Source organism: Pseudopodoces humilis, chromosome 8 (genome assembly GCF_049639895.1).
Source record: "Pseudopodoces humilis isolate 2021_Gansu_Grassland_sample_001 chromosome 8, ASM4963989v1, whole genome shotgun sequence".
Lineage (NCBI taxonomy): Eukaryota > Metazoa > Chordata > Aves > Passeriformes > Paridae > Pseudopodoces > Pseudopodoces humilis.
The window spans coordinates 17,105,583-17,133,395 of NC_142207.1; the positions used below are offsets into that span (position 1 = coordinate 17,105,583).

The 27,813-nt window shown below is 36.6% G+C and overlaps 1 protein-coding gene across 4 annotated transcripts in view; it reads right to left on the bottom strand.

The window, feature by feature from the left end:
• The window catches only part of KCNH7 (potassium voltage-gated channel subfamily H member 7), a 204,182-nt gene extending 182,495 nt beyond the window's left edge, over positions 1 to 21,687 (bottom strand). For all 4 annotated transcript variants that reach the window (XM_088058811.1, XM_088058813.1, XM_088058812.1 and 1 more), the window contains exons 1-2: positions 20,974 to 21,687; positions 18,771 to 19,001 (exon numbers count right to left, since the gene is read on the bottom strand). In XM_088058811.1, the coding sequence (XP_087914937.1) occupies positions 18,771 to 19,001; positions 20,974 to 21,049 (307 nt within the window). In that variant the 5' untranslated portion in view covers positions 21,050 to 21,687. The remainder of the gene's footprint in view (positions 1 to 18,770; positions 19,002 to 20,973) is intronic.
• Positions 21,688 to 27,813: the final 6,126 nt, after the last annotated feature.

Consider the following 27,813-nt stretch of genomic DNA (forward strand, 5'->3'; position numbering starts at 1 on the left):
TGTGCCTGGGAGCATAGAGTTCAGGGGCAGTGGCAGAAATAGCGCTTTAAGCAATAAAAACTACTTTTATAAATGGAAATTGTAATCAAGTTTTCCAAGAAACTATCAAATATCTATTTGCCCTGCGCTAGCCTGTATGGCTCTACAATTAGGAAAATATTTTTTTCCTGGCTGGAGTAAAATGAAATGCAACTAAACAAATGACAAGAATAAGTGACAGGTTGGAGAGGAGAGCATTGAGCAGAGAGAGGGAACTAGAAAAGGTAGTTGGAAATTGGTCTGCTGTTTGCAGCACAAACATTACCTTTAGAAATATTAAGTATCAGTACCTTCACTTAGATAAACAGAAATTTAAAGTATGGCCTAGACATTGAAGATTTATAAAACCAGCATGGTGTCTCTGGTGAAATAAGGCAGATATTTAAGTTTTCTAAAATTTTCAAAAGGTAGTTATAAATTTTTTAGAATTATATAATAAAATAATGATGGGTAGGTAAATAATAATTTTTTGCCTGCCTCCTTTACAAATATATGTATAAATGAAAACACCATAGATTGTTTTTCTTGATTTTAATGTAATACAAAGGATAGCACAGGATCTTACAATAAGTATATCACAGACCTATAAGTATTTTTAATATTCCCTATAGGATTCATTAAAAATCGTATGAAGATACTATATTATGTGCAAAAAAAGATCAAAAATACAAATTTTATCCCTAATTATATATCAGCTATTATAATTTACTGAGTTTCAGAGAATCTGAAGCTAAACATTTTAGGTCAAAAGCTTTTTTTACCAGTTTTCATCTATCACTCACAAAAATGTTTAAATTGCTTTAGAGTGAACATTTTAAGAATATAACATAGATCTGAAGGAGAACTCATTTTCAACATTTCAGATTTTAGAAGTATTATAAGTTTGAAACTTGAGACTTTCTAAGAATGCTTTGTTAAAGAAACTCTATGCCCATGGTTTTTTGATTATAGGATGTTTGGAATCAATGTTAGAGTTATTTATACTCCTCTTTGGACATTTCATAAAGCCTTATTAATTGTTGATATTAATGAGACATACAATGGGACTAGTCACATTTTTTCATTAATACTGAATGAAATTAAAGTGATATTTTAATAATATATATGTCTGTCTTTCTCCATTGTTTATTTGATTGGCTTTTTCCTGTCAAGAAGATCAAAGTTTAAGTAAAAGCTTTCATCTTCAATTTTTAAAATTTTAGTCACATTCAATTCTTGTTTTGACAGTTTGAAGCCAAGCTTTTGGGCCTGGTAGATATTGCAGCCTTCTCTATGTGCTGAAGTAATGCTCACTTTTTCCCAGGCTTTCACAAAGAAATTCAGCATTTGTAGAAATGATTGAGTTGGATCATGATCTCAGAAATTATTAGGGTGAAGCTTGAAAAAATTTAATTCTGTTGTGTTTATTCCCCAGTTTGGCCAAGAACCAAATTATTTCATGCAGTCTTATACAGTCATTTATGCACAAGTTTTTCTTATTATGCTTATATATTTCTTAGAGTACCTAGATTTGCCTTCTTTCCTTTTGAAGTAATATACTGTAATATACAGCTTCTCCAGAGAATACTCATTCCTCAGGTCTGACCAGGCCTCCAATTCAAGTGGTACATCAAGCTTTCTGTTTCACTTTTTCACTTTAATACAGAGCCAAGCCAATTTCATGTGTAATATTGACTATATCTTTGATAAACAGTGTTAGGCATCTAATTATATAATTATGAGTGATTACAAGCACCATAGTAAATATATCTGAAGCTATTTACTGTATTCCCTTAAACTGTATTAAACCTAAAAATCAACATTTCTACCAAAACAAACTGGATTCACTGCTGGATTTTTTAGTTGCTCTGAAGAAAAAAATTGTGGAATAGCAGTGAGTTTGTAATTTGCCCCTTCCATGTTTCACCATACTCTGATATTTATTTTAGTGGTTACATGAAAAATAAGTGCAAATAAGCAGAAGTAGCAGCAATGAAAAACATATCAATAGTACTTTTGTATTATTATTCTATATTTATATATATGTATATTTATATTATTCTATATTATTGTTTGAAGATATTACTGGATGCTCTATATTACTGCTGAATTTTACAATTGCAGAAGATAGATCCTCTATGATATAAGAAAAGCATCAGTGAGATATTCGACAAATCAGAACTATCACTTTCCTAATTTTGTAGCTCAGACTAGATTTTCAGAAAAGTTGTTAAAAAGGGACAGAATGCAGGCCATTATTTTCATACCCAGTAAATAATCAAAATCTTCACAAATAGCTGAATCAGTAAACTTTTCTTGAAATTCTGAAGGAAAAGTGAAGTTATCTTAAAATATAAAAAAATTACAGGGTTAAAACTGTGGGCACCTTCTTTATAAAGAAAGCCAGTGTGATTCTTGCTAACTGGCAAAGATTACCACAGAAATGAGTAAACAGCTACTTGCTAGGTATGCTCATCTAATTCATGTTCAGTGTTTGACTATACCAGATGCTTTACTTTGAGCTGAATGATAATTTCATTAGAAGAAAATATATAACTCTAGGGACTCTTGAGAATTCACATTTCCCTTCTTCTCCCCACTGAACGTTATAGTAATGGTAAAGGTGAAATGAGCTTTATGTATGGAACTAACTTTACTCTCACTTGCTTAAACTCAAACTTCTGTAGCCCTGAGAGCCTAAAATTTATCAAAACAGTTTTGCTTTGACCATCACTGATTGAAGGCTAATACACTTAGCAAGACTAAAACAGATTTTAACTTTTTTCAGTCCTAGCAAAATTTTCCTCTGTCCACTGCTGTTACATTAGAACATTAACAAATTTTTGAAAGTATTGGTAGCACAGAACAAACAGACTCAAAAACCTTTCATTTTGCTTTTGGGGGTTTTTGTCCTTGTTTGTGTTTTTTTTTAATATTTTTTTTTTTCTTCTGGAATTTATAGATGATATGTCCATGACAGGTAGTAATGAACTTTCTTTACAATTCTTATGAAGACATTATATATTATTAAACTTTCCCTTTTGGAAAGTTTTCTTTACAGATAACAGTAATCTCAGTTCAGCACCACAGTTCTGGTGTTTTATTCCCAGAAAATGTAAAACACTATTGAACTCCAACAAAGACATGCATGAAGGTCTCTATATGCCTTAAAATACCGAAAGCTGAATTTACCATTGCAGGCTTTAGAAAAAGCATTTTGAGGTGATGCAAGGTACCTCTTTAGCCAGAGGTTCTGTTTACCCTTTTTGCTGCACTTCAGAAAGCCTGGTTAGGTAGATTTAATGGAACTGTCAATCCTGTACTCAAAAAGGTTTCTATTTAGCATTAACACTTTAAAATAAGACCCTATTTTTTCCTAGCAAATAGACCCAGGCTGAATGCTTCAACTCACTGCACTGATCTCTAAAATTTCTTTTATTTTATAATTTATTTATTTATTATTATTACATTTTATAAAATGTAATTTCAAAGAATAAATATGCCATAACCCTAAAGATTAGGGCTGAAGTTAGTATGAAAAGACTTCAGTTTTAAAATACCTGCATGTCATTTTGCTCTCATAATTGTTTTCAAACTGTACATTATAATATATTGTGTATCTAAAAAACAATGACTTGCTGATCATTAAAAGAGTGATGTGTTCAACTAAGTCACAAAAAAAATATATTTGTAAAGCCTTTATCAAACATGTAACTATTGAATATTTTAAAGCATTTCAAATCCAGATAAAAACAAAAGCTTTTCAGTTACTCAAAAACCTTAGAAGTTAACTTCTTTGGGAGATTTAGTTTACAATTCTTTTGTTTTAGATAAAGACCATAAATAAATGGGATGTAAACACAATTTTGAAAGTTATATTAGTCCAGGGAAAGTTGCTTTGTAATATCTGTGTGAAGATAATTTTGTTTCTCTGCAAAGCACAGTATCAGAAACAAGGCTAGAAAAGTCATCCTTTTGGCTCTTACTCACATTCTGACTTTGCTCAAAGCCTTGTAGGGCCAAGTATCTTTAACCGTTCTTGACAAAAACAAGTCAATATTTACAACAAGTCAACATTTGCAACATTTTGCTTGTCATGGGCAATCTGACAAGGAATATTTGGTTGAGTCCAAGAAAGAGAAATTATTTGTATCATCTCATTCCTTTAAATTAAAAATAAGACACATGACCCACTACTACGCACACTAAATTAATCCTATGCAGAAATAAAGCACATAGAAGTAGCTACCCTGAACACTGTATCTGCTGCATGCAGAAATGGGTGCAATTAAAACCTCAGTGTGGGAATCTCGTAATGACTACCTTAGATGTAGGAATGGCTTTGCATCTGAGCTGCAATAAAAACACACTTCAAGTTACAAATTGAAGAATCCTTGCATAATACTATATTTTAATGCATGTGCCAGATGTATTATCTTCTGAATCATCAAATTAACTGATGTAGGGGCAACCAGCACTTCTAATGTAATGCCAGGAACTGCTGTTGTACACCCGGAAGATACTTTTATCTGTCACATGGGCAGAGAGTAAAATAAAGTTCCTTTTAGGCAGTCAATAAAGTAGGTTTTATTGATGAACTTTCAGACATCACATTACCATGATTAAAAATAAAATCCAGCATGAAACAGAGAGATCTGTAAGTGTTAAATATGCATGCAATATGGAGAGGAATTATTTTAATAATGAAATTTAAAATATTGTCAGTGCTGGTTTAGTCAGTGGAAGTATATTTGATGAAGCTTATCAACACCTTCAAGCAGCAGTTGAACTCATCATTAATAATATTCATTAAATATGCTTTGTCACATTGTGCTGGTTTAACAGTCGTCTATAGATAAAGAACTGAGACAAAATATGAAATGGGTTGAAAAATGGAATAGGCTGTCAGCCCCCCTGGTTGGGATGTCTTAAATCAGTAGGATTATGTCTCAGTTATCTTTTTTAATATCCTCAGGTGGAACCACATCCCTAAATGATAGGTATTTGAAGAGGTACTGCTTAAACCCATGGGTCTGACATAACTGCAGTGGCACACAAGGTGCAGGATTCCCAATGCTCTGCTGCTGTGCTCTGCATTAGGGGCCAGCTCCAACAGGATGCTGAGTGCCATCAATGCCAGCAGGCAGAGGTGCTGAGCTCCTTCCACACTGACTGTGGTGTCCAATAGGGCAGGGGCAGGGGAGTTGGCATTGTCCTAAAGGAAAATCTGGTACTAAGACTTGAAGAAAACAGCAGACTTCTATCTCCTGTAGTCACTAATCTGGAAGAAAGTGTATAGGACAAATCTATAATTCTTAGAAAGAAATAAGAAATTAAAAATGGCAGAAGAGAACTGGTGAAGAAAATGTCGTCTCTTGAATGACCTAGCTAGGAAATGTAAGCAATAAACTTTTTCTTCTGAGATGAGACAGTTTTTCAATAATGTTACCTCACTACCAAAAGTCACTGAAAGTATTTGACTCAGTGTGAAAAATATTTCTTTCTTAGAAGATCTGATTTCTTTCATATCTTTAGTGATGAGAATGAAGTGCTCGATAATGTGATCTAACCAGGGATGCTCTTGTTAGTTGCCAGTGCAGCTGCATTTATCTTCTAGTGTAAGACAATTGATTAGCTGTTCTAAAACTTAGTACTCCATTGCAACTTTCTTTAGCATTAAGTTGGTTTGGATGACTGTAATCCACAGCAAAACAAGCATTAGGATGTATTTTTTCTTCTAAACTCAAACAATTTTGTATAAAAAATTCTACCAAAGAAAACCAGCCACCTGCCTAAAAGCTAGGTGAATTGACCTCTATTACAAGAAAACACTGATTTCTTCATAATAAAATGTGTAGCAACATGGAATTACATCAGTAATGATATTTGAAAAAGGTTTTCCATCAAAGAATATCTAGGTTGCAATTTCAACCATCTTGTATGTGTAATGTAAAATGACTTCTTAATGCATGAATAAGTGTATCTAAGTTGTGTAAAATTTAATGTCTAAAACTTGACATAATACTGAACCATTGAAAGAATAATACATAAAGGTAGCATACATTCCACTTAGTATAATAGAAGTTATGTAAAATACCCACATATGGGTTACTGAATTGAGAGGAAAAACAAAATAAGTATGGTATCTAAGTCATTCTAAGTAATTAGTTCTTCAAACATTGCAGAGAGTATTGCTCAAATGCTTTCTCAAGCACCGTATCAGTCCATTCAAACACTCAGAAAAATTAATAAATGTATTCAAATACCAGATGGCTCTGCAGAGAACTCATGACTAAGCTCTAGTGGAAAAAAAAACCCAAAACAACAGAAAAAAAAAAATCCCAACAAAAACCTCTTTAAATGAGGTGGGAGCAAGGGCAGGCTACAAGAGAGGAATACCAAAACACTGCCCAGGCGTTCTGGGATGGTTTTGGAAAAGGAAAAGCTGAACTAGATTTAAAACTTGTGGGATATTAAGGGCAACAAGAAGAGCTTGTGTTGCTAGTACATTAGCAGTGAAAGAATGAACAAGTCTGAGTCTGCTAATAAGTGGGGAGAGTGATTTAGTGACAGTGGATGCAGATAAAGTTGAGGTACTTTAAACATTCACCGCCTCATTCTGGGAAAGGTTTGAATCTTGAGGTAGTGGAAGAGAACTGAGACAATGATCTGTTGGGAAATTTGAGTCCAACTGTTTCCAGGATAAAGCATACTGGGTTGTATCATCAGGAGCTTTGAGGAAAGTGATACTTCCCCTTTACTCAGCGCTCAGTTAATCACACCTGGAAGAGTGAATCCAACTTTGGAACCCTAGTACAAGAGAAATGCTGAAGCTGTACTAGCTTGTATGCTAGTACAAGAGAAAAGCAGAGGCCACCAAGATGGATGTGGACTTGGTCTACGTCCTTTGAGGAGTGGTTAAGGAAACTGGCTGTGAGCCTAGAGTGACTAGAGACAGTGTTGTGTGACTTAATAACAGTCTTTCAATAGGTGTGAGGAAATTACCAGGAGATGGAGGCAGTTCTTTTACTGGGGTGCGCGGCAAAAGAATGATAGACAATGCTTTAAACTGGTACAAAAGAAAAGCCAGTTTCAATATGAAGGTACTGGAACAGGTTGCCCAGAGAGGATCTGTCCTGGCATCCAACTGGACAAGTCCTAAGCAACCTACTCTGAATTCTGTGTTGCTCCTGCTTTTGGCAGAAGACTGGACTGGATGACCTCCCAGTTTTACTCCTGACCTAAATGCTTCTAGAAATCTATGAAAATATGATGGTTATAAAAGACCAATCTAAGAAAAGGATTCTTTGTTATACTGGAATGGTAAAAGGCTATATATTAGAGTATGTGCCATGCTAACAGAATGCTTTCTGAAAGCAAATACATCTGAGTGATTGCTACTTAATGATTCTCATGTGAATCAAAGCATTACCTGTAATACTGACTGTGCCAGTTTCCAAAAAACAAGACACAAGCAAAGGGTGAAGTCTTATTCCTCTTAAGTTACAATCTAAACTAGGTTATGAGGATATCCCTGATAATAATACATTTTACACATATGTTAGTTTAACCTAATCAGATATATCCTGCAGAAATGTCATTTTTTCCCATTGGTAATTTTATGTAGATCTCACAAGTATTCAGTATCATGATGATCGGAATCCATTATGGACACCTAAAAAGCTGAATCTAGCTAAAGTCCAATGAAATTTCAGATCTTTAAAAGTCTGAAAAGGGAAAGTATTTTTTTGTTTTGAGGAGGAAATAAAACTCCATTTGTTGCATAATACGTGCAGCACCAGTTAAACACTAATAATACTCAGATAAATTTTGCTTTTTTTTGAAATGATGCACAGGCTTTGTATGACTGATTTGTGGTAGCACCTGAATAATGGTAGCACCTGCCACAATTATCACAACAAAGTTCAATGTGAGACTAGCAAATGATTTTTTTTTCCTGTTTGAAAAAATCATGAGTTTAGCAGTCACTGAACTTTCTTAACCCTGCCTCCTGTGTTTTTTCTTTGTCATTTATTTGGCAGTTCTATTTTTTGTATCAAATTTGGAAATGTTGAGGGCTGAAGTTGACACAGGAATTGATTCCATCTCTGTGTTCTTTTAACCCTATGTCAAGAGAAGGAAATGTTTTGGATACTTTCACCATTCAGTACAACCCCCAGCTGAGTCTAACCCCAGTCTGGCACTTCAGGGTCACGTGTGACCTCTCTAAGTCAAGTAGTTTTCTGGAAATTATTGTTCATTATGACAAGAGACAAACATGTACACAACTGCATTACCTAGGTTGTCATCTTGGACCTGACCTATGGTCTGAGATGCTCATATAAGAATAATCCCTATTAAGTACAATTTCTATTAAAGGTAGTTTTACAGAACTATCCCCTATAATATCATTTCATATTCTCATTCTGGCATCCATTTTTTAGAGCTGATCATGTTGGGGATTTTTTGTGGCATTTTCATATATATGTACACTGGGAAATGTTACAATGCAACTTTGGTGTGCTGTGTTGGAAAAGAGGATAGTGCAAAAATGAGAAGGATGTAGAGAAGGATGTAGAGAAGGATGTTTTGGGACTGTGAGATTTTCCAGAATAATACGTCTTTTGAAGTAAAATACTCACTGCATTAGTCAATCAGCTCATTAGGCGCACCTCTAATTTGCCGCTCAGTACAAACTTCCTGTGATTGAATGTATTTAATAAAAAAGGTGCTTTAATAGCAAAACTGTTGTAAACTATAGAAATTAGCTTGTATTTATGATGGGGTAGGAAGTAATTTCGGCAGCTCCTCAAAGCAGTTCTTAAACCTTCTGAGAAGGAGAAGTGCACTTTTATAGTACATGATACATACATATCATTGAAAATCTACCCCTTCACTTGATTTTACACATAAACCTTCAGGTCAGTCATTTCTCTTGCAGTAACTCAACCTCATATCTAGGTATGGTCATGATAGGTATTATGATATAATTTATAACAGGTATGATAACTTAGTTATATCTGGTATTTTAGTACCTGTGGGATCTAAGGGGCAACTCCCACCAACATTTAGATAATCTACTTTCCAGGTGATAACCAAGATTAAATGTGTAGAATTGCTTCTCCATAATTTCAAAAAATGTCTACATATTTTCTTCCAATAGTCTCAGAAACTGGAAATAAATGCCTTTTGTTTTTTTTATTTACAGAAAAATTATCTCAAATGAAAAAGAATTAAGAATAAAAGATTATTTAAAAGGGAAACAATTCAATCAATTTCCATGAAGCAGGGACAAATGCTCTTGTACATTCAAATGTTGAAGAGATTATGTCTGAAATTCAAGCAGCCACACACAATGTATTTGTCTGGCTAATAATTATGTTTTGCATATGTTGAGTTCTTCAGAAACAGTGATGCTACTGGTAATCCTACTACAGCAGGAACTGTTTTGGTTTTTTTTTTTACAAATGAGGTCAAAAAACAACCAATAATGAATGTAAATAGATCTGCGTGGTCTATGGAATAGCTCCCTTAGCTGTAATGTTCTTAGTTTATGTAGTTGTTTCTACAGAATAGCCTTGCCTGCTGATCAGCTAGGAAGAAGAGTGGTCTGTGAACCATGCATTTCTTCCTCTTTTCCCCTCCTTAAACAACCATGAACACAGGAGGGGGAAGCCACCCACATCCAGATCCTGATCTATAAACATCACACAAATCTGACACTAATTCTATTTGTAGCTGCAGCAGCAGTGAGTAGTTAAATAACTTTTTAGGCATTTGGGAGCAGGTCCTTATATCCTACTTCTAATCCTGACATGAGAAGGGATTTGCAAGTTTCAGGATAAAGTGGAACAAGGTTTTATTACAGTTTTGTGGTCATCCACAAACAGTACTCAAGCTTTTCTTTATCACAAAACTTTTCTTTAAGACTGTGGGTAAAACACTAAATATGCTTCTGTTCATTATGTGCCCACATTTTTGTTGCCATAAACAATTGGTGTAACTTGTAGAAAGACTAAGGATGCTCTGCAAAGGATGCTCTGAACAGCGACCCAGCATGGACTGGCTCAGGATTGAGATTATACATAGGCTTTCATACCAGTTTGTGAGCTGCTCCATTAATCCACAGAGAAGGCTCAGATGTTGATTTATAGATACCTGGTTTTTTTTAACTTCAAGGCTGTTACTGCTTTCTCACATAATATCGTTATGTTGTCTATGACTTCAGAAATAGTCCTTCTGGGGAGAGTTGTTCTTTCTGTTGGATAGACTTTGGTATTAAATTGATTCCTGGTATATTTTATCAAGCAAAAACAACACTGTGCACTTAAAATGGAAAAAATGGAACACATTTTCCTTTCTTTTATTGTCATTATTTAAAAATGGCATGGACTTTAGGTTCTTTTCTTTTGTTTTCTTTTCTTTTCTTTTCTTTTCTTTTCTTTTCTTTTCTTTTCTTTTCTTTTCTTTTCTTTTCTTTTCTTTTCTTTTCTTTTCTTTTCTTCATGTAGACAGAATTGCAACAGTATTTTACCTTGACTGCCATGAAAATAGGATTTATGGACTACTGAGTTTCATGTTCTTTTGAAAGTATAAAAAGAAATGCCATAAACATGCAAAAAACTAATGAGATTATCTGGCATTTTTTTTTTCCAGAGAGTAAGGAGTAAAGCAGATTGACATAAATTAGTTTTGAAAGGAGGAAATTTGCAAGCTATTTTCAGAGATCCACTTGTACTGATTTGAATGAAAATCAGCAAAGAATGCTCTAAGAAACAATCTCAAAAGGGCACAGACTCCAAAGTCTGGCAACAGCTGGAAGTGAGTGCTTTAGCACATGCATGTTAGTGATGAAACACATTTACTTGATGATTAACAGCTTTTCAAGTAGCCTAGGTATAAGACAACGACAGAACCCCCTAATATGTCCTCATTTTGAAGTTGTCTCTGCCTGTCTAGTATGCAGATAAAAATGGAGGAAAGTTTTGTTAGTGTTTCACGTTTCTTTCATAATTTGTTGTCTTTTTATGCAGCATTAGAGATTCAGCTAATACTAGTTGGCAAAGGTATACTGTCTGTACAAGCAGTGCTCCAATGCCTAAAGATCAGGATTTCTTAGTGTTACAAAAATTAAACTTTGCCATTTAATTCTATGAAAGCTGTTGGTGTGCAAGCTAATTCCAGTGTCAGTAGGCATTAATATCTTGCTCTCAGGCCTTTCCTGACTGAAGAAACAACCAGTTGCCAAATAGTGTGCATTTGATAAAAAAAAAGGCCAATATTTCATAAGCTGGTACTGTAAAGGATCAGTATTTAGATGTTGCGATAAATCCTAATTTCCAAGTACTTGAAGTAAATTATTGTTGTGTTTCTCTGAACTGACTATTTAGGCAAGACCTTCTGGTTTCCACTGCAGTCTAATTTGGCAAATCAGAAGTTTAAATGAGGTAATGGCAAAATGTAAGAGCAAGTTTTTTTCAATTGATTGTGTTATTATAGAGGAGCAAGGACAGGAAAGCAAGAAATTTCACCATGTAAAGTACTGAATGAGCTGTGATTTCTGGCCTAAGCTTTCTTCTTCACTATCAGTAATGAAATAGCTAATAATGTTGACACTTAAATACCATCTTTATGTTTTGATGATATGATGGCTCTTTGTTAACAAATAAGCCAGAATATATTCTTTATGTGGATAACACTTCAGTGCTTTAATTGAAGGCAGTATCAAAACCAGGTATAATATCTATTACTGGAATCCAGTTAATGAAACGGAAAAAGACAAGACCTTCCCTTTAGACTGTTTACTCTGACCTTTTTCAGATTGGATTTTGATATCCTTTGTAATGATCTTTCCTTATGAGATTTCACTGTGATTTCAGTATTAAAGAATAAACAAAATGAGAAATGAAAAGGCTACATTGAGAAAGTTGGTGAGGAAGCTTAAAATTGCCTATCTGTGGAAATTCTGGAGATCAAAAAGCATTTCGTGACTAGTTAGGGCTACAATTCTGCTTTCAAAATGAAATTTTAGTTTAATTTCTAAGAAATTATTCAAATACACATGTTATTTCCTTTATAAAACCCCAATATACTACAAAACCCAGTATACCCCAGACTAAAAAGTGCAAGTGTACCAAATCATAAGACAAATAGTTCCCACCTCAGAGATGTGAACTTTCAGAATTGCAGACAATGTGAAACGAGCGAGTAACTCTAGAGCCACAATACGCCTCTGTCATTGTCATTTATCTGCTCTGCCTGGATTGAGGTTCACAGCTACAGTTCTGATTGCTTTTGAGATATGCAGTTTCCAGAGTCAATTAGCAATTTCCATAGTCAGCTTTGTCTTGCTGCTCTGAATCCTATACTGCCTGATTAAGCTTTTTCTATACTTAGCTAGGAAGAGCACAGACTACCTAGCACATAGACTGAGTCATACACCAAGTCAAGCATTTAGGAAATGCTTTAAAACTGGACTTGAAACCACTAACATAAAATCTAACCCACACCATTGTCCTCTTCCCATTGCTTGGAACTAGAGGGAAGTGTCAACACTGGTGTTACTCAAAGTGCCATGTTTTGAAATTTGTTTCACATCAAATATGCAAAAGGCTGCTATTAGAAAAGCAGTGGCTCTTCTCCTATGTCTATTGCAAGGTATGATGTCTGACTTGCTCTCTACATCTCTTTTTGATATATGGGCCAATTGGGTGCAGAAGGGAAAGAACCAATCAATAACACAAATAAGAAGTATGCAATAACTCTTACCATAATGTAACATTAGAAAGGATGTATGATAAAGATGGAAAGAGGACACAATAAATCATGTGAAACCACACCAAAAATAGACTGACAGCATCTGTTCTTTTTGTCTCATAACCCAAAACCAAAATAGCTTTCACTACAACTGAAGCAAGCATACTCAAAGCAGATAAAAAATTTTGTCAGCAATGCATAATTAAAAAATGAAACTCTTTTGAGGGTGTGTATTGCATCGTAACCTTATATTTCCATTTCACTCTAAAATGTGTCACCTTTCTTACCACTGTGGCACTTTTTGAAAATCAGTAATCATTTTTTCTTTCTGGCTTAGACTAGGGAAATTTGGGCCCCTTGATTGCTGCAAGTTGGCCCTGTGACATTCTGAACCCTGACATTAAATTATCCTATGGAGGTCCAGTGTAAGAAGAGTTCCATCTTAACACTGTACTGAAATGAAAGACTCCTGAACCACTAGCCTGCAGGTTTTTTATTTGTGCCATGGAGGAACTCAAAACTGTCAGAATGGATTTTTCCAAATTAAGATTTTTTTCCTTTTAAAGATGCAGTATATATAATAACAGCAATTGCATTCTTCATTACTTACTAAAATTATACTTATCTACTCAAACCCTTCTGACCCTAAACACTGAGAAAGTGAAAAAAATAGGAGTCAATTTAATTGTTGTTCTATTTAATTGTTTATTCTATTTTATAAAAGTCCGCTCCTTATTTAAAATCAGTTCATCTTTACCTGGAAAGAAAAAGGAATATATTAAAAAGTCAAGGATTTGGAAAATAAGATTGAAATTGACCTATAAATAAGCTTTCTTAGGGTATCTAAGAGGTGCTTTATCATAATTATTAGGTATCCTATGTGAAATGTGAATAAAAAGTGACCCATAGTTTTGAGCAGACATAGGAGTAGTATCTGAACGGGGATGAGTAAATGAGATATTTTTATCACTGAGGTATTGTCTCACTGCTGATGGTTCTCCTTGCTGTAAAATCATCAGAACTGTGTGGGGCAAGAGATGTTTTTTTCTCGACAAATATTAAGACCTAAGGTAGAAACACTGCACTACAGATATAAGAATGGATCTCCTCATTCATTTCCAATAGTTCAATGTCTTCAGTAACATTCTGGATTTCATCCAAGGGGTATTTTAAGAATGCCTGGAAGAAGGCCCTGCATTAAGAAAGGGGTTTTTGACAGGTTTTTGTGGGAGTAACACTTTTCTTTATCAAAATGCAGTCAGATAGTATTTCTTATATCAAGGAGTCCTACACCAGTAGGGTATCAGAGAGATTGGATTCATTGACCTATCTCAACAGTTCTGGATAAGGCACTAAAACTATGGTCAAGACTGCAGCTGCTGACCCTCACGCTAGGGCTGATCTAAGGGGACTTGTCACATATATGAGCAGCTTTCTTTTCAGTTGTATTTTTTGTTGATTGGTAGGTTCACACAGGTGGTAAAATGCCTATGACAACTGAAGTCTGGATGATGAGCTTCTAAATGAAGTCCTGATCTATTTAAGAACTCTTAATACCATTTTCACTTTATTTCATCAATACGTTTGCACAATTTTTATTTTCCTATCCTCACAAAAGAGCTGAAAGGGCCTTAAGATACTAGTTTGGAAATGTGCTTTGAAAATGAAAATATGTTTAATTTGCAGTGAGTTGTGGCAAATTATTTTTCTGAAACTGGGTAAATGGCAACTACTTTGTGAGGTCTGTGCACACCCTGCAAATTGCTTGATCTCATCTTTGTTCAGACCTATACTCTACCTTAGTTCTTCTCAGCCCTAGAATACCTGATGCATATAGGCTAAGTTTAAATGATCCTACCTTCCTTTAACAGATATCGCCTGCAAGCTTAGCCATATCCCATTATTGCCCACAAAGCATACAGTAAGAAGTAAAAATGTATTCTATGTGGGACAGTACTTTCTGATTATTATATATCCATTCTCAATCCCAAAATAATTATACTTTTTATCTCAAAAGTTTTACAGCTTTACCACCTCAAGCAGTATTTTACATCTGTCAAGAATGATTTATGCAATAATGATTTAAACTGCAAAATGGAGTCCTCAAAGGAAGAGCTGTCAAACATTTTCACCATAAATAACTTTATTAAAATAAGAACTGATATCCTGTATAAACAATATCTTGCCTTCAAGTATAATTCAGATTATATAGCTGTAAGATTAGTGAAAAAAAAAAAGTGAGATAGTAAGGAATTTATGATATTGCTGCATTGATATCAGAGTAAAATTTTTTAATTAAGCAGATGCTAGTGCCTAATGGGCAATCCTTGGGAAAAAAAAATCTGTTTCAAAATAATAGTTCTTGTGACTTGTATTTATCTATTGCTCTTTTTAAAAAGGGATATTTACATTAAAAAAGAAATTTACTGTGTCTTTAATCCCGTGAGTACATCCAGTGACAATTGTGGAGCTACTTGTGCTATGAGAACCTGTAAATTTGGACGCCTAGTTCTGGAACCATCTGTTTCCATTAACCATTTTTCTCAGTAATTAACTCTTTTGGTAGCTATGTAATTACATACTGTGGCACTACTTGAAGAGGACAGAGGACTAGAACTTTGCTTGGATTGTGTAAATACCCTTCTAAAAGGAAAAAGAGTGAGGAGAAATTAAAACTAAAAGTAAGCTATTTTCTGATAGAAGCACTCAGAGCAGCTAGTAAGGCTTTAGCTGCAAATGTTAAAAACTGCTGGGAAGACAGCCCTGGTGTGGTTGGGACAGAGCCTGCTGGGTGCCCAGGTCACGCTGGGTGCCCAAGTCCAGGCCAATCTAAACAATTAAACAAAACAAAGCTATCACAAGCATTTGATGCTTCTCTGCACCCTCCCCACACTGCACGGTGAAAAAGGAAACAGGCTCCATCCAGGTTACTCATTTATAAAACCATCATACATAGAATTTTTTTCTCCTTTGACCATTCTATCTTCTGTTTGTCATATTTAAGGCAGTGTAGATTCAAGCAATTGTCATTTTCTGAATATCAACTTGCAACAAAACTTTTTCCCATCCTTCTGTCCCACCTTCTTTGAGTTTGTAATTTGGCCAAAAGATTAAAATAGTGAACAAACAGCAGCTTTGAGTCTTGCATCACCAAGATGTTTAAAACTTGAGATCCTGCACTTTTATCTCGAAAAGTGGACTATAGGCCAGTAGAGAACATCAGAATCCTAATTCCCATGTATGTGTGCAATACCATTTTTCTATTCTAATTCTAATTTCTAATTCTAGCAAGAATTTTCTTTTAAGCTGAGCTTCAAAGCTGTGACATTTTAAAATTATATGAGGTGGTATTTAGAACCAAAAAGAAAAGGCATTATTTATAGAGTGATTCCCTTTCTGATATCTGCATTGCTGGAATTCTGACTACAGATTAGCTTTATAAGTTATCCCACTGACATTTGCTTTACTTCAAAATACTAAAATAATTTTTAATATAATCAGTGGCTTATGTAGAGTAAATGACAGTGCGATGTGGAATAAGCTTTTATTTGCAATTCACTGGGCATTTAGTCAGTAGCGCATAATATGGTCTTCAGAACCTCCTGTCAGAGGAAGTGCAAGCAATTCACACCTTCTTGAGGTGTCTTCCTCCTTTGTATGCTTAGTATTATGTTAAATATTATACAATGTCTTGCCATGAAATAAAGTGTCAAATTAAACTTTTAAGCAGTGGATGGTTTATTGGAGTAACTTGGGTTACTCACATGTAGAATGTTACATTTCTTACTGTGCTAGAATTGACTTCTGAAAATTGAAAATTGCTGAAATTGACCTCAAGTCTCATACTCACTCAGAGCACACATGCAAAATAAGAAACTAACCAGGCACTAAACTCTCACATTTTTAGAAAACTCTTGAAATTTACTTTGTTTCACAACCTGAATGAAGTCCTTGTTAGGTATCTCTATTCTGTATATTGTTACAATATATAGACTAAGTAATATATATGTATATGTATATATGCTATATATTGAAAAATGAATTTTGAAAAGGTGAAAAGTAAGGTATATATTTTTGAGTTATTTAAAATAACTATAGAATGTTTACTAACATTCATTACATTCATCATATAGGTAGTTTCAATTTCATGACACCAAATAGACTTAAGATTTCCTATCACATTTTGAAAAGAAATTGAATATTATCTGGAACAAAACAAAAAAAATCTCTATGTACAGACAATCAAGCTGACAGATAGGTCTGGCACTCAAATACATGGCTATCTCATATTTTGACAATTTTTCCCTGATTCACCAGTGTTTCTTTAAATTTAGCAGATCATACAGTTCACATGTTGAATCCCGCTCACATATAGACAAGTAAAATACTGAGGCAATTAAAGCAACTATTCACAGAAGTGAAGTTACTGAAAACCTCTATGCATAAGATTGCTAACACTGAATAATCTGTAACTCAGCACTCAAAACTATTTATGAAAGATATGGCAATTTTTATGGTCAGTATTTCTTTGGTTTGTCTCAAACAGATTATGGTGTGTTGCATGATTTCAGAATTCAGCATTTTAGAAATCTATCTGTCTATCTATCTCTGATAATTGACAAGTAAGCAGTAATTTTCAATGCCTTTCCCTCGCTCCTAATGTTTTGGGAGACTTTAGGACATTTAAACTACCACATCTTCAAACAGTGCTCCAGGCTGATGGCTGAAAGTTAGTAATGACATTCTCCTTTTGCAAAATTATTTTTAACACATGCCAAGTTAACACAAACACAGGGTAGATGTGTAAAAGACACACAGTTTCAGGTCTCATGAGAAATCTACGTCCAAGGCACAGCTACAACAACAAATCTTGACTGAACTAAGTTCCAGACCACCAAACCAGATCTAAGAATAAAAGGCTCTACTGAGACTCTTCTATGAAGAGTATGCTTAAATATGGGTAGTGTGGGTAGAATGGCTGGCCTGAGTCCTATATGAATTACACCAGCCTAAGCTAAAAATCATATTAGTTATTACTTAAGCCTCTCCAAGATAACAACAGAATTATTGAGAACAGAATTTAACTCTGTGACTTTAAAATCATAGAGCACATTGCATGTGATTCTAAAATTGATGTAAACAACACACTGGCACTTCTCCAGAACTAATTTAAGCTCAGCATTTGAATATGAATTTCCTTTTCCTTCTCCCAAGAGTGTACACAGCAAGAGACAAAATAAGGTACACCACAATTATCAATTACTTGAATTCATTTGAAAGATGTAAATAACTCTGGGTAATTAAAAAAAACCCAACCAACAAAAACAAAACTCTATATATAACTATTATGTACCATAATTAAATCTCCTGCGTATGCATTTTTAAATCTGTAAATACATTTATTCATTTTTTGCTCTTAACAAGAAAAAAAAGTATTAGTAGATTCAGACATTCTGCATGTATTGACTCTTTACTGAATAACATGGAATAGTTCATAGTCTAGGCAAGCCCAAATTTTGACTCTGGCAATACCAGGACAATATTGGTAGTTTAATCGCAGGTACTTCACAATATCTCAGCTCTGAAAAAGACTTGTCCCTTTCTTTATATGCTAATGCTTTCTTTTGATGGGCTGGTTTTTTCTACTTTTAACTTTGTGGTAAAATACTGCTTTTAAATCAAGGTATGCTCTGTGCTGATTACTTTAAGTGATTGACATCTTCTTTAAACCAACTAAGAGGAGAACTTCTGTTCCAGAGCTGCAAACACTATGCTGGCTTCACTCAGCTGGTAGAGTGAGTGTACAGTGATACACTCCATACACCCACTTCTCTCTGGGCAGATTCCCTTACTGAAACACACAAATATATTTCACGGGACTTCAGAGAAATTACACCTCCAGCAAAGAGGCTTGCCAGCATAACATACACACCTCTTTTAACAATCAACTGCTAACCAAACGTGCAAAAAGTTTTGAAAATAAAACCAGACTTTACCATCTTTGTGATAATAGGTGACTTCCACTTTCCTCTCCTCTGATCCCAGCAAAGCTTGAGCAATTTGAGCAATATGATGTCTTTTGGTCTCTGGCCCATGAAGAAAATCACAGGTGCAAGGTTTCTGCATGACATCTGGCCTGGAGAACCCAGTCATCTCACAGAACCCATCATTGCAGTAGATGATAGCACAATTCTGCACTCTAGCATTAGCAATGATGAATTTTTTATCTGCAATAAAAGAAAGTGATGCATTTTTTAGTACTCTTTCAACATTTCTTATATGGTCGATTGCAGGGATGAATGCTGAACAACCCTCCTTTTCACAGGAATGCCTGAAATACATAGATTTTCAGTCATTTGATAATTTGATTCATAGCTTTTAAAGAAACTTAAATTAATTTAGAATACATTAAAGATGAATATAATTGTTTTTAAGGAAATAAAATCACACTATGCAAGCCTCTGTAAACATCCCTTTGACTTAAAAATTTTGTCTGTTTCAGGATTCACTGAAGCCCAAGCGATGAGTGCCATGCCGTCCCATCAGTCGCAACTCCAGGGAAGTCCTTGAAAAGTTAGTAGCTTTTTTGGGGAAAAGTAGAGCCTTGGGAAGGGGCTTCTACTCATGTGAAGGGCTTCTTGATGTAAGGTCCATCTCAAACTACTCTGTAGGGATTTTCATTGAGGTGAATTACAGTAAATTTATAGACAGTATTTTAACAAATCTATCTAGAAAGTAATAGAAGAAAAGAAAGTTCCTAAAAACAAAAAAAGGGGGTACATGACACAATTATTACGTTAGAAACATTTTGCAAATTTTACTGAATTCTGTGCTTCCATCCATCACCTTTCCTAAACTCTCATCTCAAAGATAGGTTCAAAAATTTTCAACTCTTGTTAGTTTGTTTCTGTTAACCTTTTTAACACACTATTCCCATTGTAATTATAAATGTCCAACTTTGATACACTTACTGCTAATGACATTAATTTTTAGTTACTTAAATTCACAGGGTGATTGCTTTCTTTATGAAAGATTTCTTACATGACACCAAGTAAACAGTGCAAGTCTTCAAAATTTTAAATATGTCCGTCTTTGAACACAGCGACATATTTGGAGATTTCATTCTTACTTTTTCTGCTATCTTTCAATAAGCTGAACTTTCACTATCACTTGGCTATTTAGTAGCTAGTGTATTATGATTGTGAAAAAATATACATTTCACTACATAAAACTTGGAGTAGCAACACCGACTTAGCACACAGATAAATTAGGAGTAGCACTATCTTTATTTTTTCCTCAAAGAATATATATAATACACGATAGAACGAATTTAAGTATATGGAAGTATATGAACTGGAATTACCTGTAAGGGTTCACACCAGACTGATACTAAAATTATGCTAAATATTTAAATCAATGTACATATATCAAACTACTGTTTCTAAATTAAATTCATTTTAAGCATCAAGTGTTCCTTCTTACAGCTAATAGGAAACCAGAATTCTGGCCAGGAAAAAACACTTCAGCTTCATCCTCCTCGACAGGTAGTAAACTGCTGCATTGGAAAAGATCTCACAGACTCTCCCTGAGGATGCATTTGCACTGGTTTGATAGATATTTTAGACTTACATAAACAAAAGAGAGAAATTTGACAGCTATTTCAAAATGCAGTCATGACAACAAGGTAAGAGAGTATTTCCTCTTTAATAACTCTTCTGCATATTTTCTGAACTTCTGCTTTATTTTGAAAAGGAAATTATTATTAACAGCATTAACAATCATAATAATAAATTTAGCCTATTTTTTAGACATTGCAAAGACAGCATAGTCTACATTCTGCTTTTAGAGCCATCTCACTCGTTCAGAAGAAGGTAAGAGATATAACTTCTATAACTGTACAATATAGATACAGTTAACGATAAAAACTATTCCTTGAAATAGTATGGGAAAATAGCCTTAATCCCCCTCCCAAACCACCCCCCCCCCAACACAAACCCAAACAAGCCCACCAGCCAATAATTCAAGTTGTTAATCTGTATTCTAGATCAAAAACATTGCTACTTCTGCCAGGGATCCCCTCCTTACCTCCGGGGTTTTCTTTGCAGGCTCCAAACTTAAAAATAGTCTGGAGCTGCTGTCCATTTAGTCATAAGCAGAATAAAACTACTATAGCAAAATAGATAGAAAGCGAGAACTTACTTTGCCCTTCAAATTTTCGTATGATTGTACCCAAAAATGTATTTTGTGGTGCCACATGACCTCTGCGAACAGGCATGTTTGTACAGGTCTTCGGTTTTCTGTGCACAATGACTTCTCCAAGGATCTCCTACAGGGCTCCAGCCCAAAGCACCGAGCCAGCTACCCTTTGTGACAAATCATCGTCCTCTGGAGCTCGGAAATCTCTTCCCATTAGCACCACTTCTAGAGACACGCTTTTCCTATTGGAGTCAGATTCATCCCCCAGTTTCTTTCTTTTTCTTTCTTTCTTTCTCTCCTTGCTTTCTTTTCTATTTTTTTCCTGGAGGAGCTCGGACGCTATTGTCTGGGGCGGGTAGGGGTGGGGTAAGCAGGAGGAGGTGGCGGGTGGGGAAAGATTATAAGGGTAATCGATCTCTAGCACCAAACATCGCCAATTTTCCAAAGCAAATGGCTGTGACCCGGCAGTTTCCGACGCTGTAGTGGTGGTTTGAGGGCTGGAAGACTAATGTTTCTCCGCTGCCAGAGGGAGTGACGTTCCCCCCCTCCGGGCTTCACCACGGCGCGCAGCAGCTCGGATTACTCAAGCGTGGTTTAGCAAGAGCCAGCCAATAAATCTCTTCAAAACTCGGCGACAAACAGCGGCATCAGGAATAAGCTACACCCCAGCAGCACCGCGACGTGCCACATCCCCCACCGCGGCGGCTGCAGGGGTCAGCGGGGACCGAGGGCGATGGCGGCGGGGGGGCCCCGCCACCTCCAGTAGCCCCGGCGTCCCCGCCCTCCCGGCACCGCCGGCCCCTTCGCGGCCGTGAGCGTGGCCCGCCGGGGAGCCCCAGGCGCTGCCAGGGCCGGGGGAGGGAGGGAACTTGGTACACGCCCCGTCTGGGGCGGGGGGCGGCGCGAGTAGGGGTCGGCGCTGAGCGATGGGGGAGCGGGGGAAGGGACCACCGGAGCCCTCGGCATCCTTCCTTTCCCCGGTGGAAGGGATTGCCCCCTCCCACGCAGCGTGACCCAGCCGAGGGCTTCCCCTCGCCACACGACCCCGTCCTGGGAGGAACGGGGATTCCCCCGGCGCCGAACGCTGCCCACGGGTTGCCGAGCAGGTGCCAGCCTCCGCTCGGGGCCGAGCGAGCGGAGCGGAGGGCGCGCCGGGTCCCGAGGAAGCGGGGCTGGGCTCAGCAGGAGTCCCGGCCCGGCCCGCGGCGGCACCCAGCGCTGCCGAGGCCGCCCCGTCTCTGAGCCGCCGACCGGGACCGCGCTCCGCCCCGGGGCCGGGGCCGCGTCGGGGCGCGCCGCCCGCTCGGAGCTGGCCGTGGTGCTGGGGCCGCCTCGCCGGCGCGCACGGAGGCGCCGCTGCCCGCGCTCGGGCCCGGGGAGCGCCAGCCTTCCCCCACCTGGCTCCTCTCAGCTTCTCCCATCCCACAGGAATAGCTGGGGAGGCTCCCGGGGGAAGCGGGTATTATTTTCAGGCTGTAATTAAGGCTTTCTGCACTACCCAGCAGGCGGAACGGTGTGCGTTCAGCGCGGCTCGGCGAGGTGACACGGGGAGCGAGATGGGGGCAGCCATGCGATGCTGGAAAGGCATCTCTAGGGTAGAGCAAAGCACCGGCGGCTTCTTAATAAACTCATAGGGCAAAAAAAGAGAGGCACCTGAGCGCCGTGCTTTGTAATCGCAAGCACAGGATATCGAGCCGACAAACCACCGCTTCCCACCTGTTCTTCCACAGCACAAACAGGTGTTTCCTTGTTCCCGTGCGCTTTTCAGAGGTGGGGCCTTTGTGTCACGGTTACCGTGTGTCATTCTCTATATTTATCAGAGGTGGGGCGCAGTCTGTTGAGTATGAGGGTGCATTTCTGCACTAATTTAATTTAATCTCAGTGGAATCATCCCGGATTTACACAATTGTGAATGGTGTCTGAAAATAAAATCTGTATATACATAAACGGTATTACGATGGCTTCAGAGTAACTGTGTACTAATTACAACGCCTCAGCTACATTAAGGATATATAATCAGATATGCAATCAATCTTAGGAAGTCCGCGTTGCTTATTTGCAGAAACAAATGCCAAAATCTCTATATTCAGTGCTATGAATCAAAGGAAAAACATCCTTTTTTTTATTTTTTTTAAATTTTTTTTTTTGGTAATAATATTTGGAGAAACCTTTTCTTTTTTTTTTTTTTTTGACTCTGATAAATACTAGAGAAAAAAAATTCTCTTAAAATATTTTGGAATACTTTTCCTCTGGACAGTGTATGAGTCCTCACATTGAATTTTTCTCTTATTGTTCTTTGTCTTAATTAAAAACATATGTTTGTCTGAAAATGTATTCAAGTTTCCAAAGACTCTAGTAGAAAGAGTGAAGTGGAACATATTTATTTTAACACTTTCTGTAATGTCTACATCTAGTTAAGTCATAATGCCAAGCAGTGATATCACTCTTATTTTTATATTAAAAATGTCACTTTGATATATCTATAACAGCAATAGAAAATAATCACAATAAAACTGTGGTCTTACTGAACAATTCGTGTTTGCTTCTAGTATTCAACAATTAGTAGCAAACTAGATCAACTACAAGCTGGTGGGGTCCAGAGTCCAGTGCTTTAGATGTGTGTCTGGAAATAAAACAAGAAAAAAATTAAAATATAAATATACATTTAAGAATTAAAATTTCAGTGAAGCCCCATTTTTTCATGTTAAATTTGAGAGTCACACTATGCTTGCCTGAAAACTGAAGGCACCAGAACTCCATGACTCTGGAAAACCTTTCTTGTTTTCTCCTGATGGTAGCTTGAACTTTGATGTTATGTGAATGTATATTATAGTCCTCTTTTTTTTTTTTTCCTTTTTATCCATGTTGGTTGGTTGGTTGGTTTAGAACGTATCAAGATAACCCCAGTAAAAGCAAGATAAGTGCAGCTGAAAGACAAGATCTGAGATGTGGTTTTTAGCAGGGAATGAATTCATAAGAATGATGGGTTGTAATAACTATAGGAGCAATAGGTGACATCAGAAAATCTTTCGCTGTGGTGATTTACACTCCTGCAGTCTTGTAGATGATCTATTGCTCCTGAAGTGCTTAATGCTCATTGTGCTTATTGCTTGATAACTTTCTGTAGCAAGCCAGTAGAGAAGTGCAAGAGGAAAATATATTAAAATTGGACAGCTAAAAACAAGCACAAAATAATGTGGAAGAATTTGCATTTGATTGGGAAAATATGCATGCAAGTGGGAAAGCTTGAATTCATTATAAATATGTGTCTCTAGTGTGATTAAAGAAATGGAGAATGCCATAGACATATATGTTTTATCTATAAAGTTGTACAGTTGCTTACTTTGCAGAGACCAAAATACCGAGGGAGGGTGTCTCCGGAGCTCAAACCCATCCGGCGTGGCCGTTCCCGTGTCCCCTGCCCCCTTGCGGCATTGGCCCTTGCCTCGCCACAGGCCAAGGAGGGAGCTCCAGGGAGCGCGGCTGCTCCTCAGAACTGTTTGTGCCTTTTCCTGGTGTCAAAGAGTGCAGCTGATTTTGAAATGGTGGTTACAAGGTTTTCACTGGCATTTTAACTACTTCCTTCTCAAGTTCCTTAAGAGAATTTAGATGACTATATGCCTAAGGATGTGTTACTGATCTGCTTCAACATCTTGGCAGTTAGCAATTAAACCTGGTATTGTTAGGGAAAGATAGCTCTGGGGAAAATGGCTCTAATTATATTTCCCATCATATTTTTGGTGGGGAAAAAAAAAAAGGAATCAGATTTAGTCCAGCACTCTTATCATATCTGACTTTTCAAAGTCCTATGCTTGCTCTCCTGTACACAGAAGTTTATAAGTACATTCCTATTTGAATAAACACTTTTTGTAATAGAGCAAAATACAGAACTCTTGATAGTTCTTGGGATTTTACTCCTTTTTTCTTTCTCTGCCCTGCCATTGTGTTCCAGCTAGCATAGGACATTTGTGCTGATTTTACCACATATATCTGGCATGCCCCTAAAATTTATTCATCTATCTATGTCATATATGCTTACAGTTTTAATTAAGGCTGGAATTGTCTTCAGTGCTGTCATGAGCAATACTGAAACTTTATTTTGAATCCCATTTTGGGCTAAGATGGCCTTGGTGATTCCTTGACAGGTTGATGTCTCTTATAGTCATCTTTAGTTTTTCATCAGTCTTGCTTTCTCATATTTTTACTCTTTTATGTCTTTCCAGAACTTCAGGTTATAGCTCTAGATTTTTAGTCCTTCACACTAATAATGATCATCATTTAGGTTATGACTGTCTGTGCTTCAGGCTCAGGCAAAGTATGCAGTTGCTGGGGACAACAGACTGCCAAATTACTTCTGTTGGAGAAGATAGAAATCAGCTGCTTGAACATCATGAACATCCAAATGGCAAATCTCTGCTGATACTACTGAGAAAGGCACTGGATGAGTGTGGTGACAATTGCTGCTGCCAGAGCTGGTTCCTTCAAGCAGAACTTTTTGCTTGTACTGTGCTGATGCCTTGGACACCAGGTTGTTCTTAATCCTAAAGCCACATGGTCTACACAGCTACCTACATAGAAAAATGGGAATGCTTCATTATTGGTGTTACAAAATTCACCTAGAATTAGGTCTGATTATGGTTATTTTGTGTTTCACTTTTTCCATCTAAAAAAAAGGGTCCTATTTCTGGCAAGACCACTAATGCCCATGAGATTGCACAGAGGCATTTATTATATTTGGCCTTAAGGCATACGTCATAATTATGTCTGCATATGTGTCCTATTAGTATTCAGGACTTCAGACATCTACATGGGAGAAAGACTATCAGGTTATTAGGATGACAAAAGAAGTCTCTGCATGAAAGTACAGTCTAAAATTAATTAAAAAAATCTATTTAATTTTACAGCTAGTTTAATCAGTAATAAAAAAATATTATGTTATATTTTTAATTTAATTCAATATATATTTTACATGTTATTCACTCTGAGAGACAGTAATTTGATGATAAGAATATAAATTATAAGTGCAAAATCCATAAGACAGAACTTCTGTGAGCTAAATTTCCTAGTCTGTTAAAGGTAACATCACATCGGAAAACAGTAAGATAGCAAGCAACTTTACTTTTTTTCTGTAAGGATTCACAAAAAGTTATTAGTTATTCTCCAGTATCCTTTGCTATTATTATATGTTATATTAGAATGCCTAGGGATTGAGAACCTCATGACTTAGGATCGTTTTGGAATTAGCAGGTACAGGTATGAAAAAAGAATTACAAAAACCATCAATATATCCATTTACTCAATGCCCTGCCAGTGGATCGCTCCCTTTAGTATATTTGCATTTGTATTATTCATTTAGGATTTAAATTATTCAAGCAATGAGGCTTGCACTTCTTCCTCTGAGAGACTCTTTCAGTATCACTCTGTCTCACCACAGGGCTTCATTCCCTCGTATTAAGCCACAGTTTTGGTGTGAGCTCTTGCCTTGGAGGTTTACAGCATTTAGATGCACGCTGTGTTTTCCTGGGTTCTTGGCCCAGAATGGGTGTTTCAGGCTATTCTGTGCTGACCTTCTCTGGCCAGTTTAGAGCATCAGGAATGATTTCAGTGTGTGCCGTTCCTCTTCAAGATTTTCTAGCTGGATTACAGTGCTATGACTCTGATTCTGACAGCTGTCAGTCCAGAAAAAATGTTGATTATAATTAGGCAAGACATGAAACATACTCCTATTAATTTATTTCTTTCCTCCTACCATATATAGAAGAATTTTGATGTTGTACAAATCCAGTAGCCTGCTCCATATATTTGTGAGTAATTCTGTACCACAAGGAAATGTAATTGAAGATAAATATATGCATTCTGGATTATCTGTCTTCCATCATAACATAAATTCAGGTTTGATATTTTGTAATAATAATTTGTGCAAATTCATGGAAGGACTATTATGCTTATTATATCACAAATCTTTTGTTTTAATCTCTTTAGAAGAGATTTGCCTAGAAAATATCAAATGAGCTGGGAAAGGGAAAAAAAATCATTGCTAAAGCATGAAAAAATTAAGTTATTGTCTATAAGTCACTAATTGAACTAGATCCATGCATTTCTAAAATTAATTATCTTTGTACCAAATTCCAGTTGCCTTCTCCACGGTGTATTCAAATATTAAGTGTTAGGACTGCCATCTGTCAGGTGAGGCTCATTCCTTTTCTTAGCTTCTCACTTGAATAAACTGTGGTTATAATTCCTTCTTCTACATCTGCATGTTCTGAATGTATTTTTATCAATAATAATAAAAGAGTGCACCTTGCATTTGGAGCAGATTTGTAGTGACTTCAGGCTCTTACCCTAATGCCAATGAAAATACAGCAATGTCTGTATTTTCTAGGCAATGGCCTAGACATCTCTGATGTTACAAGGTTTCTGTTTTTTTCTGAAGTTCCTCCTAATTCAGCAGCAGCAGGGTTCTGGGGCATATGTCCCCAGGGGAAGGTAGCCCAAACTAGGACCTTCAAGGTGAGTAGCCCCAGCATATTCTGTGCTTGCACAGTTTCCTTTCCTAATTTTCAAATGGTTTCATTTCTAATCAATAATAATAAAAATGGGCCATATAAAAATCTTTCTCAAAATTAATTTACTCTTCCCAACCAGTTTTCTAGATCTCCCTCTCTACTAGTGGGGTTAACTTCAGAGAGGTCAAAAGATGAAGATTATTTCTATTCTTCAGCCTTTTTCCTCAGTTCAGGGTATAGGAGCTGAATTCCTGCGTGGATATTTCCATATGCTGCTAGTTTAGCAAACAGTAGATAGCCAGAACTCCTCTCTTCCTTTCCTCTGCCCTGCAGCAAT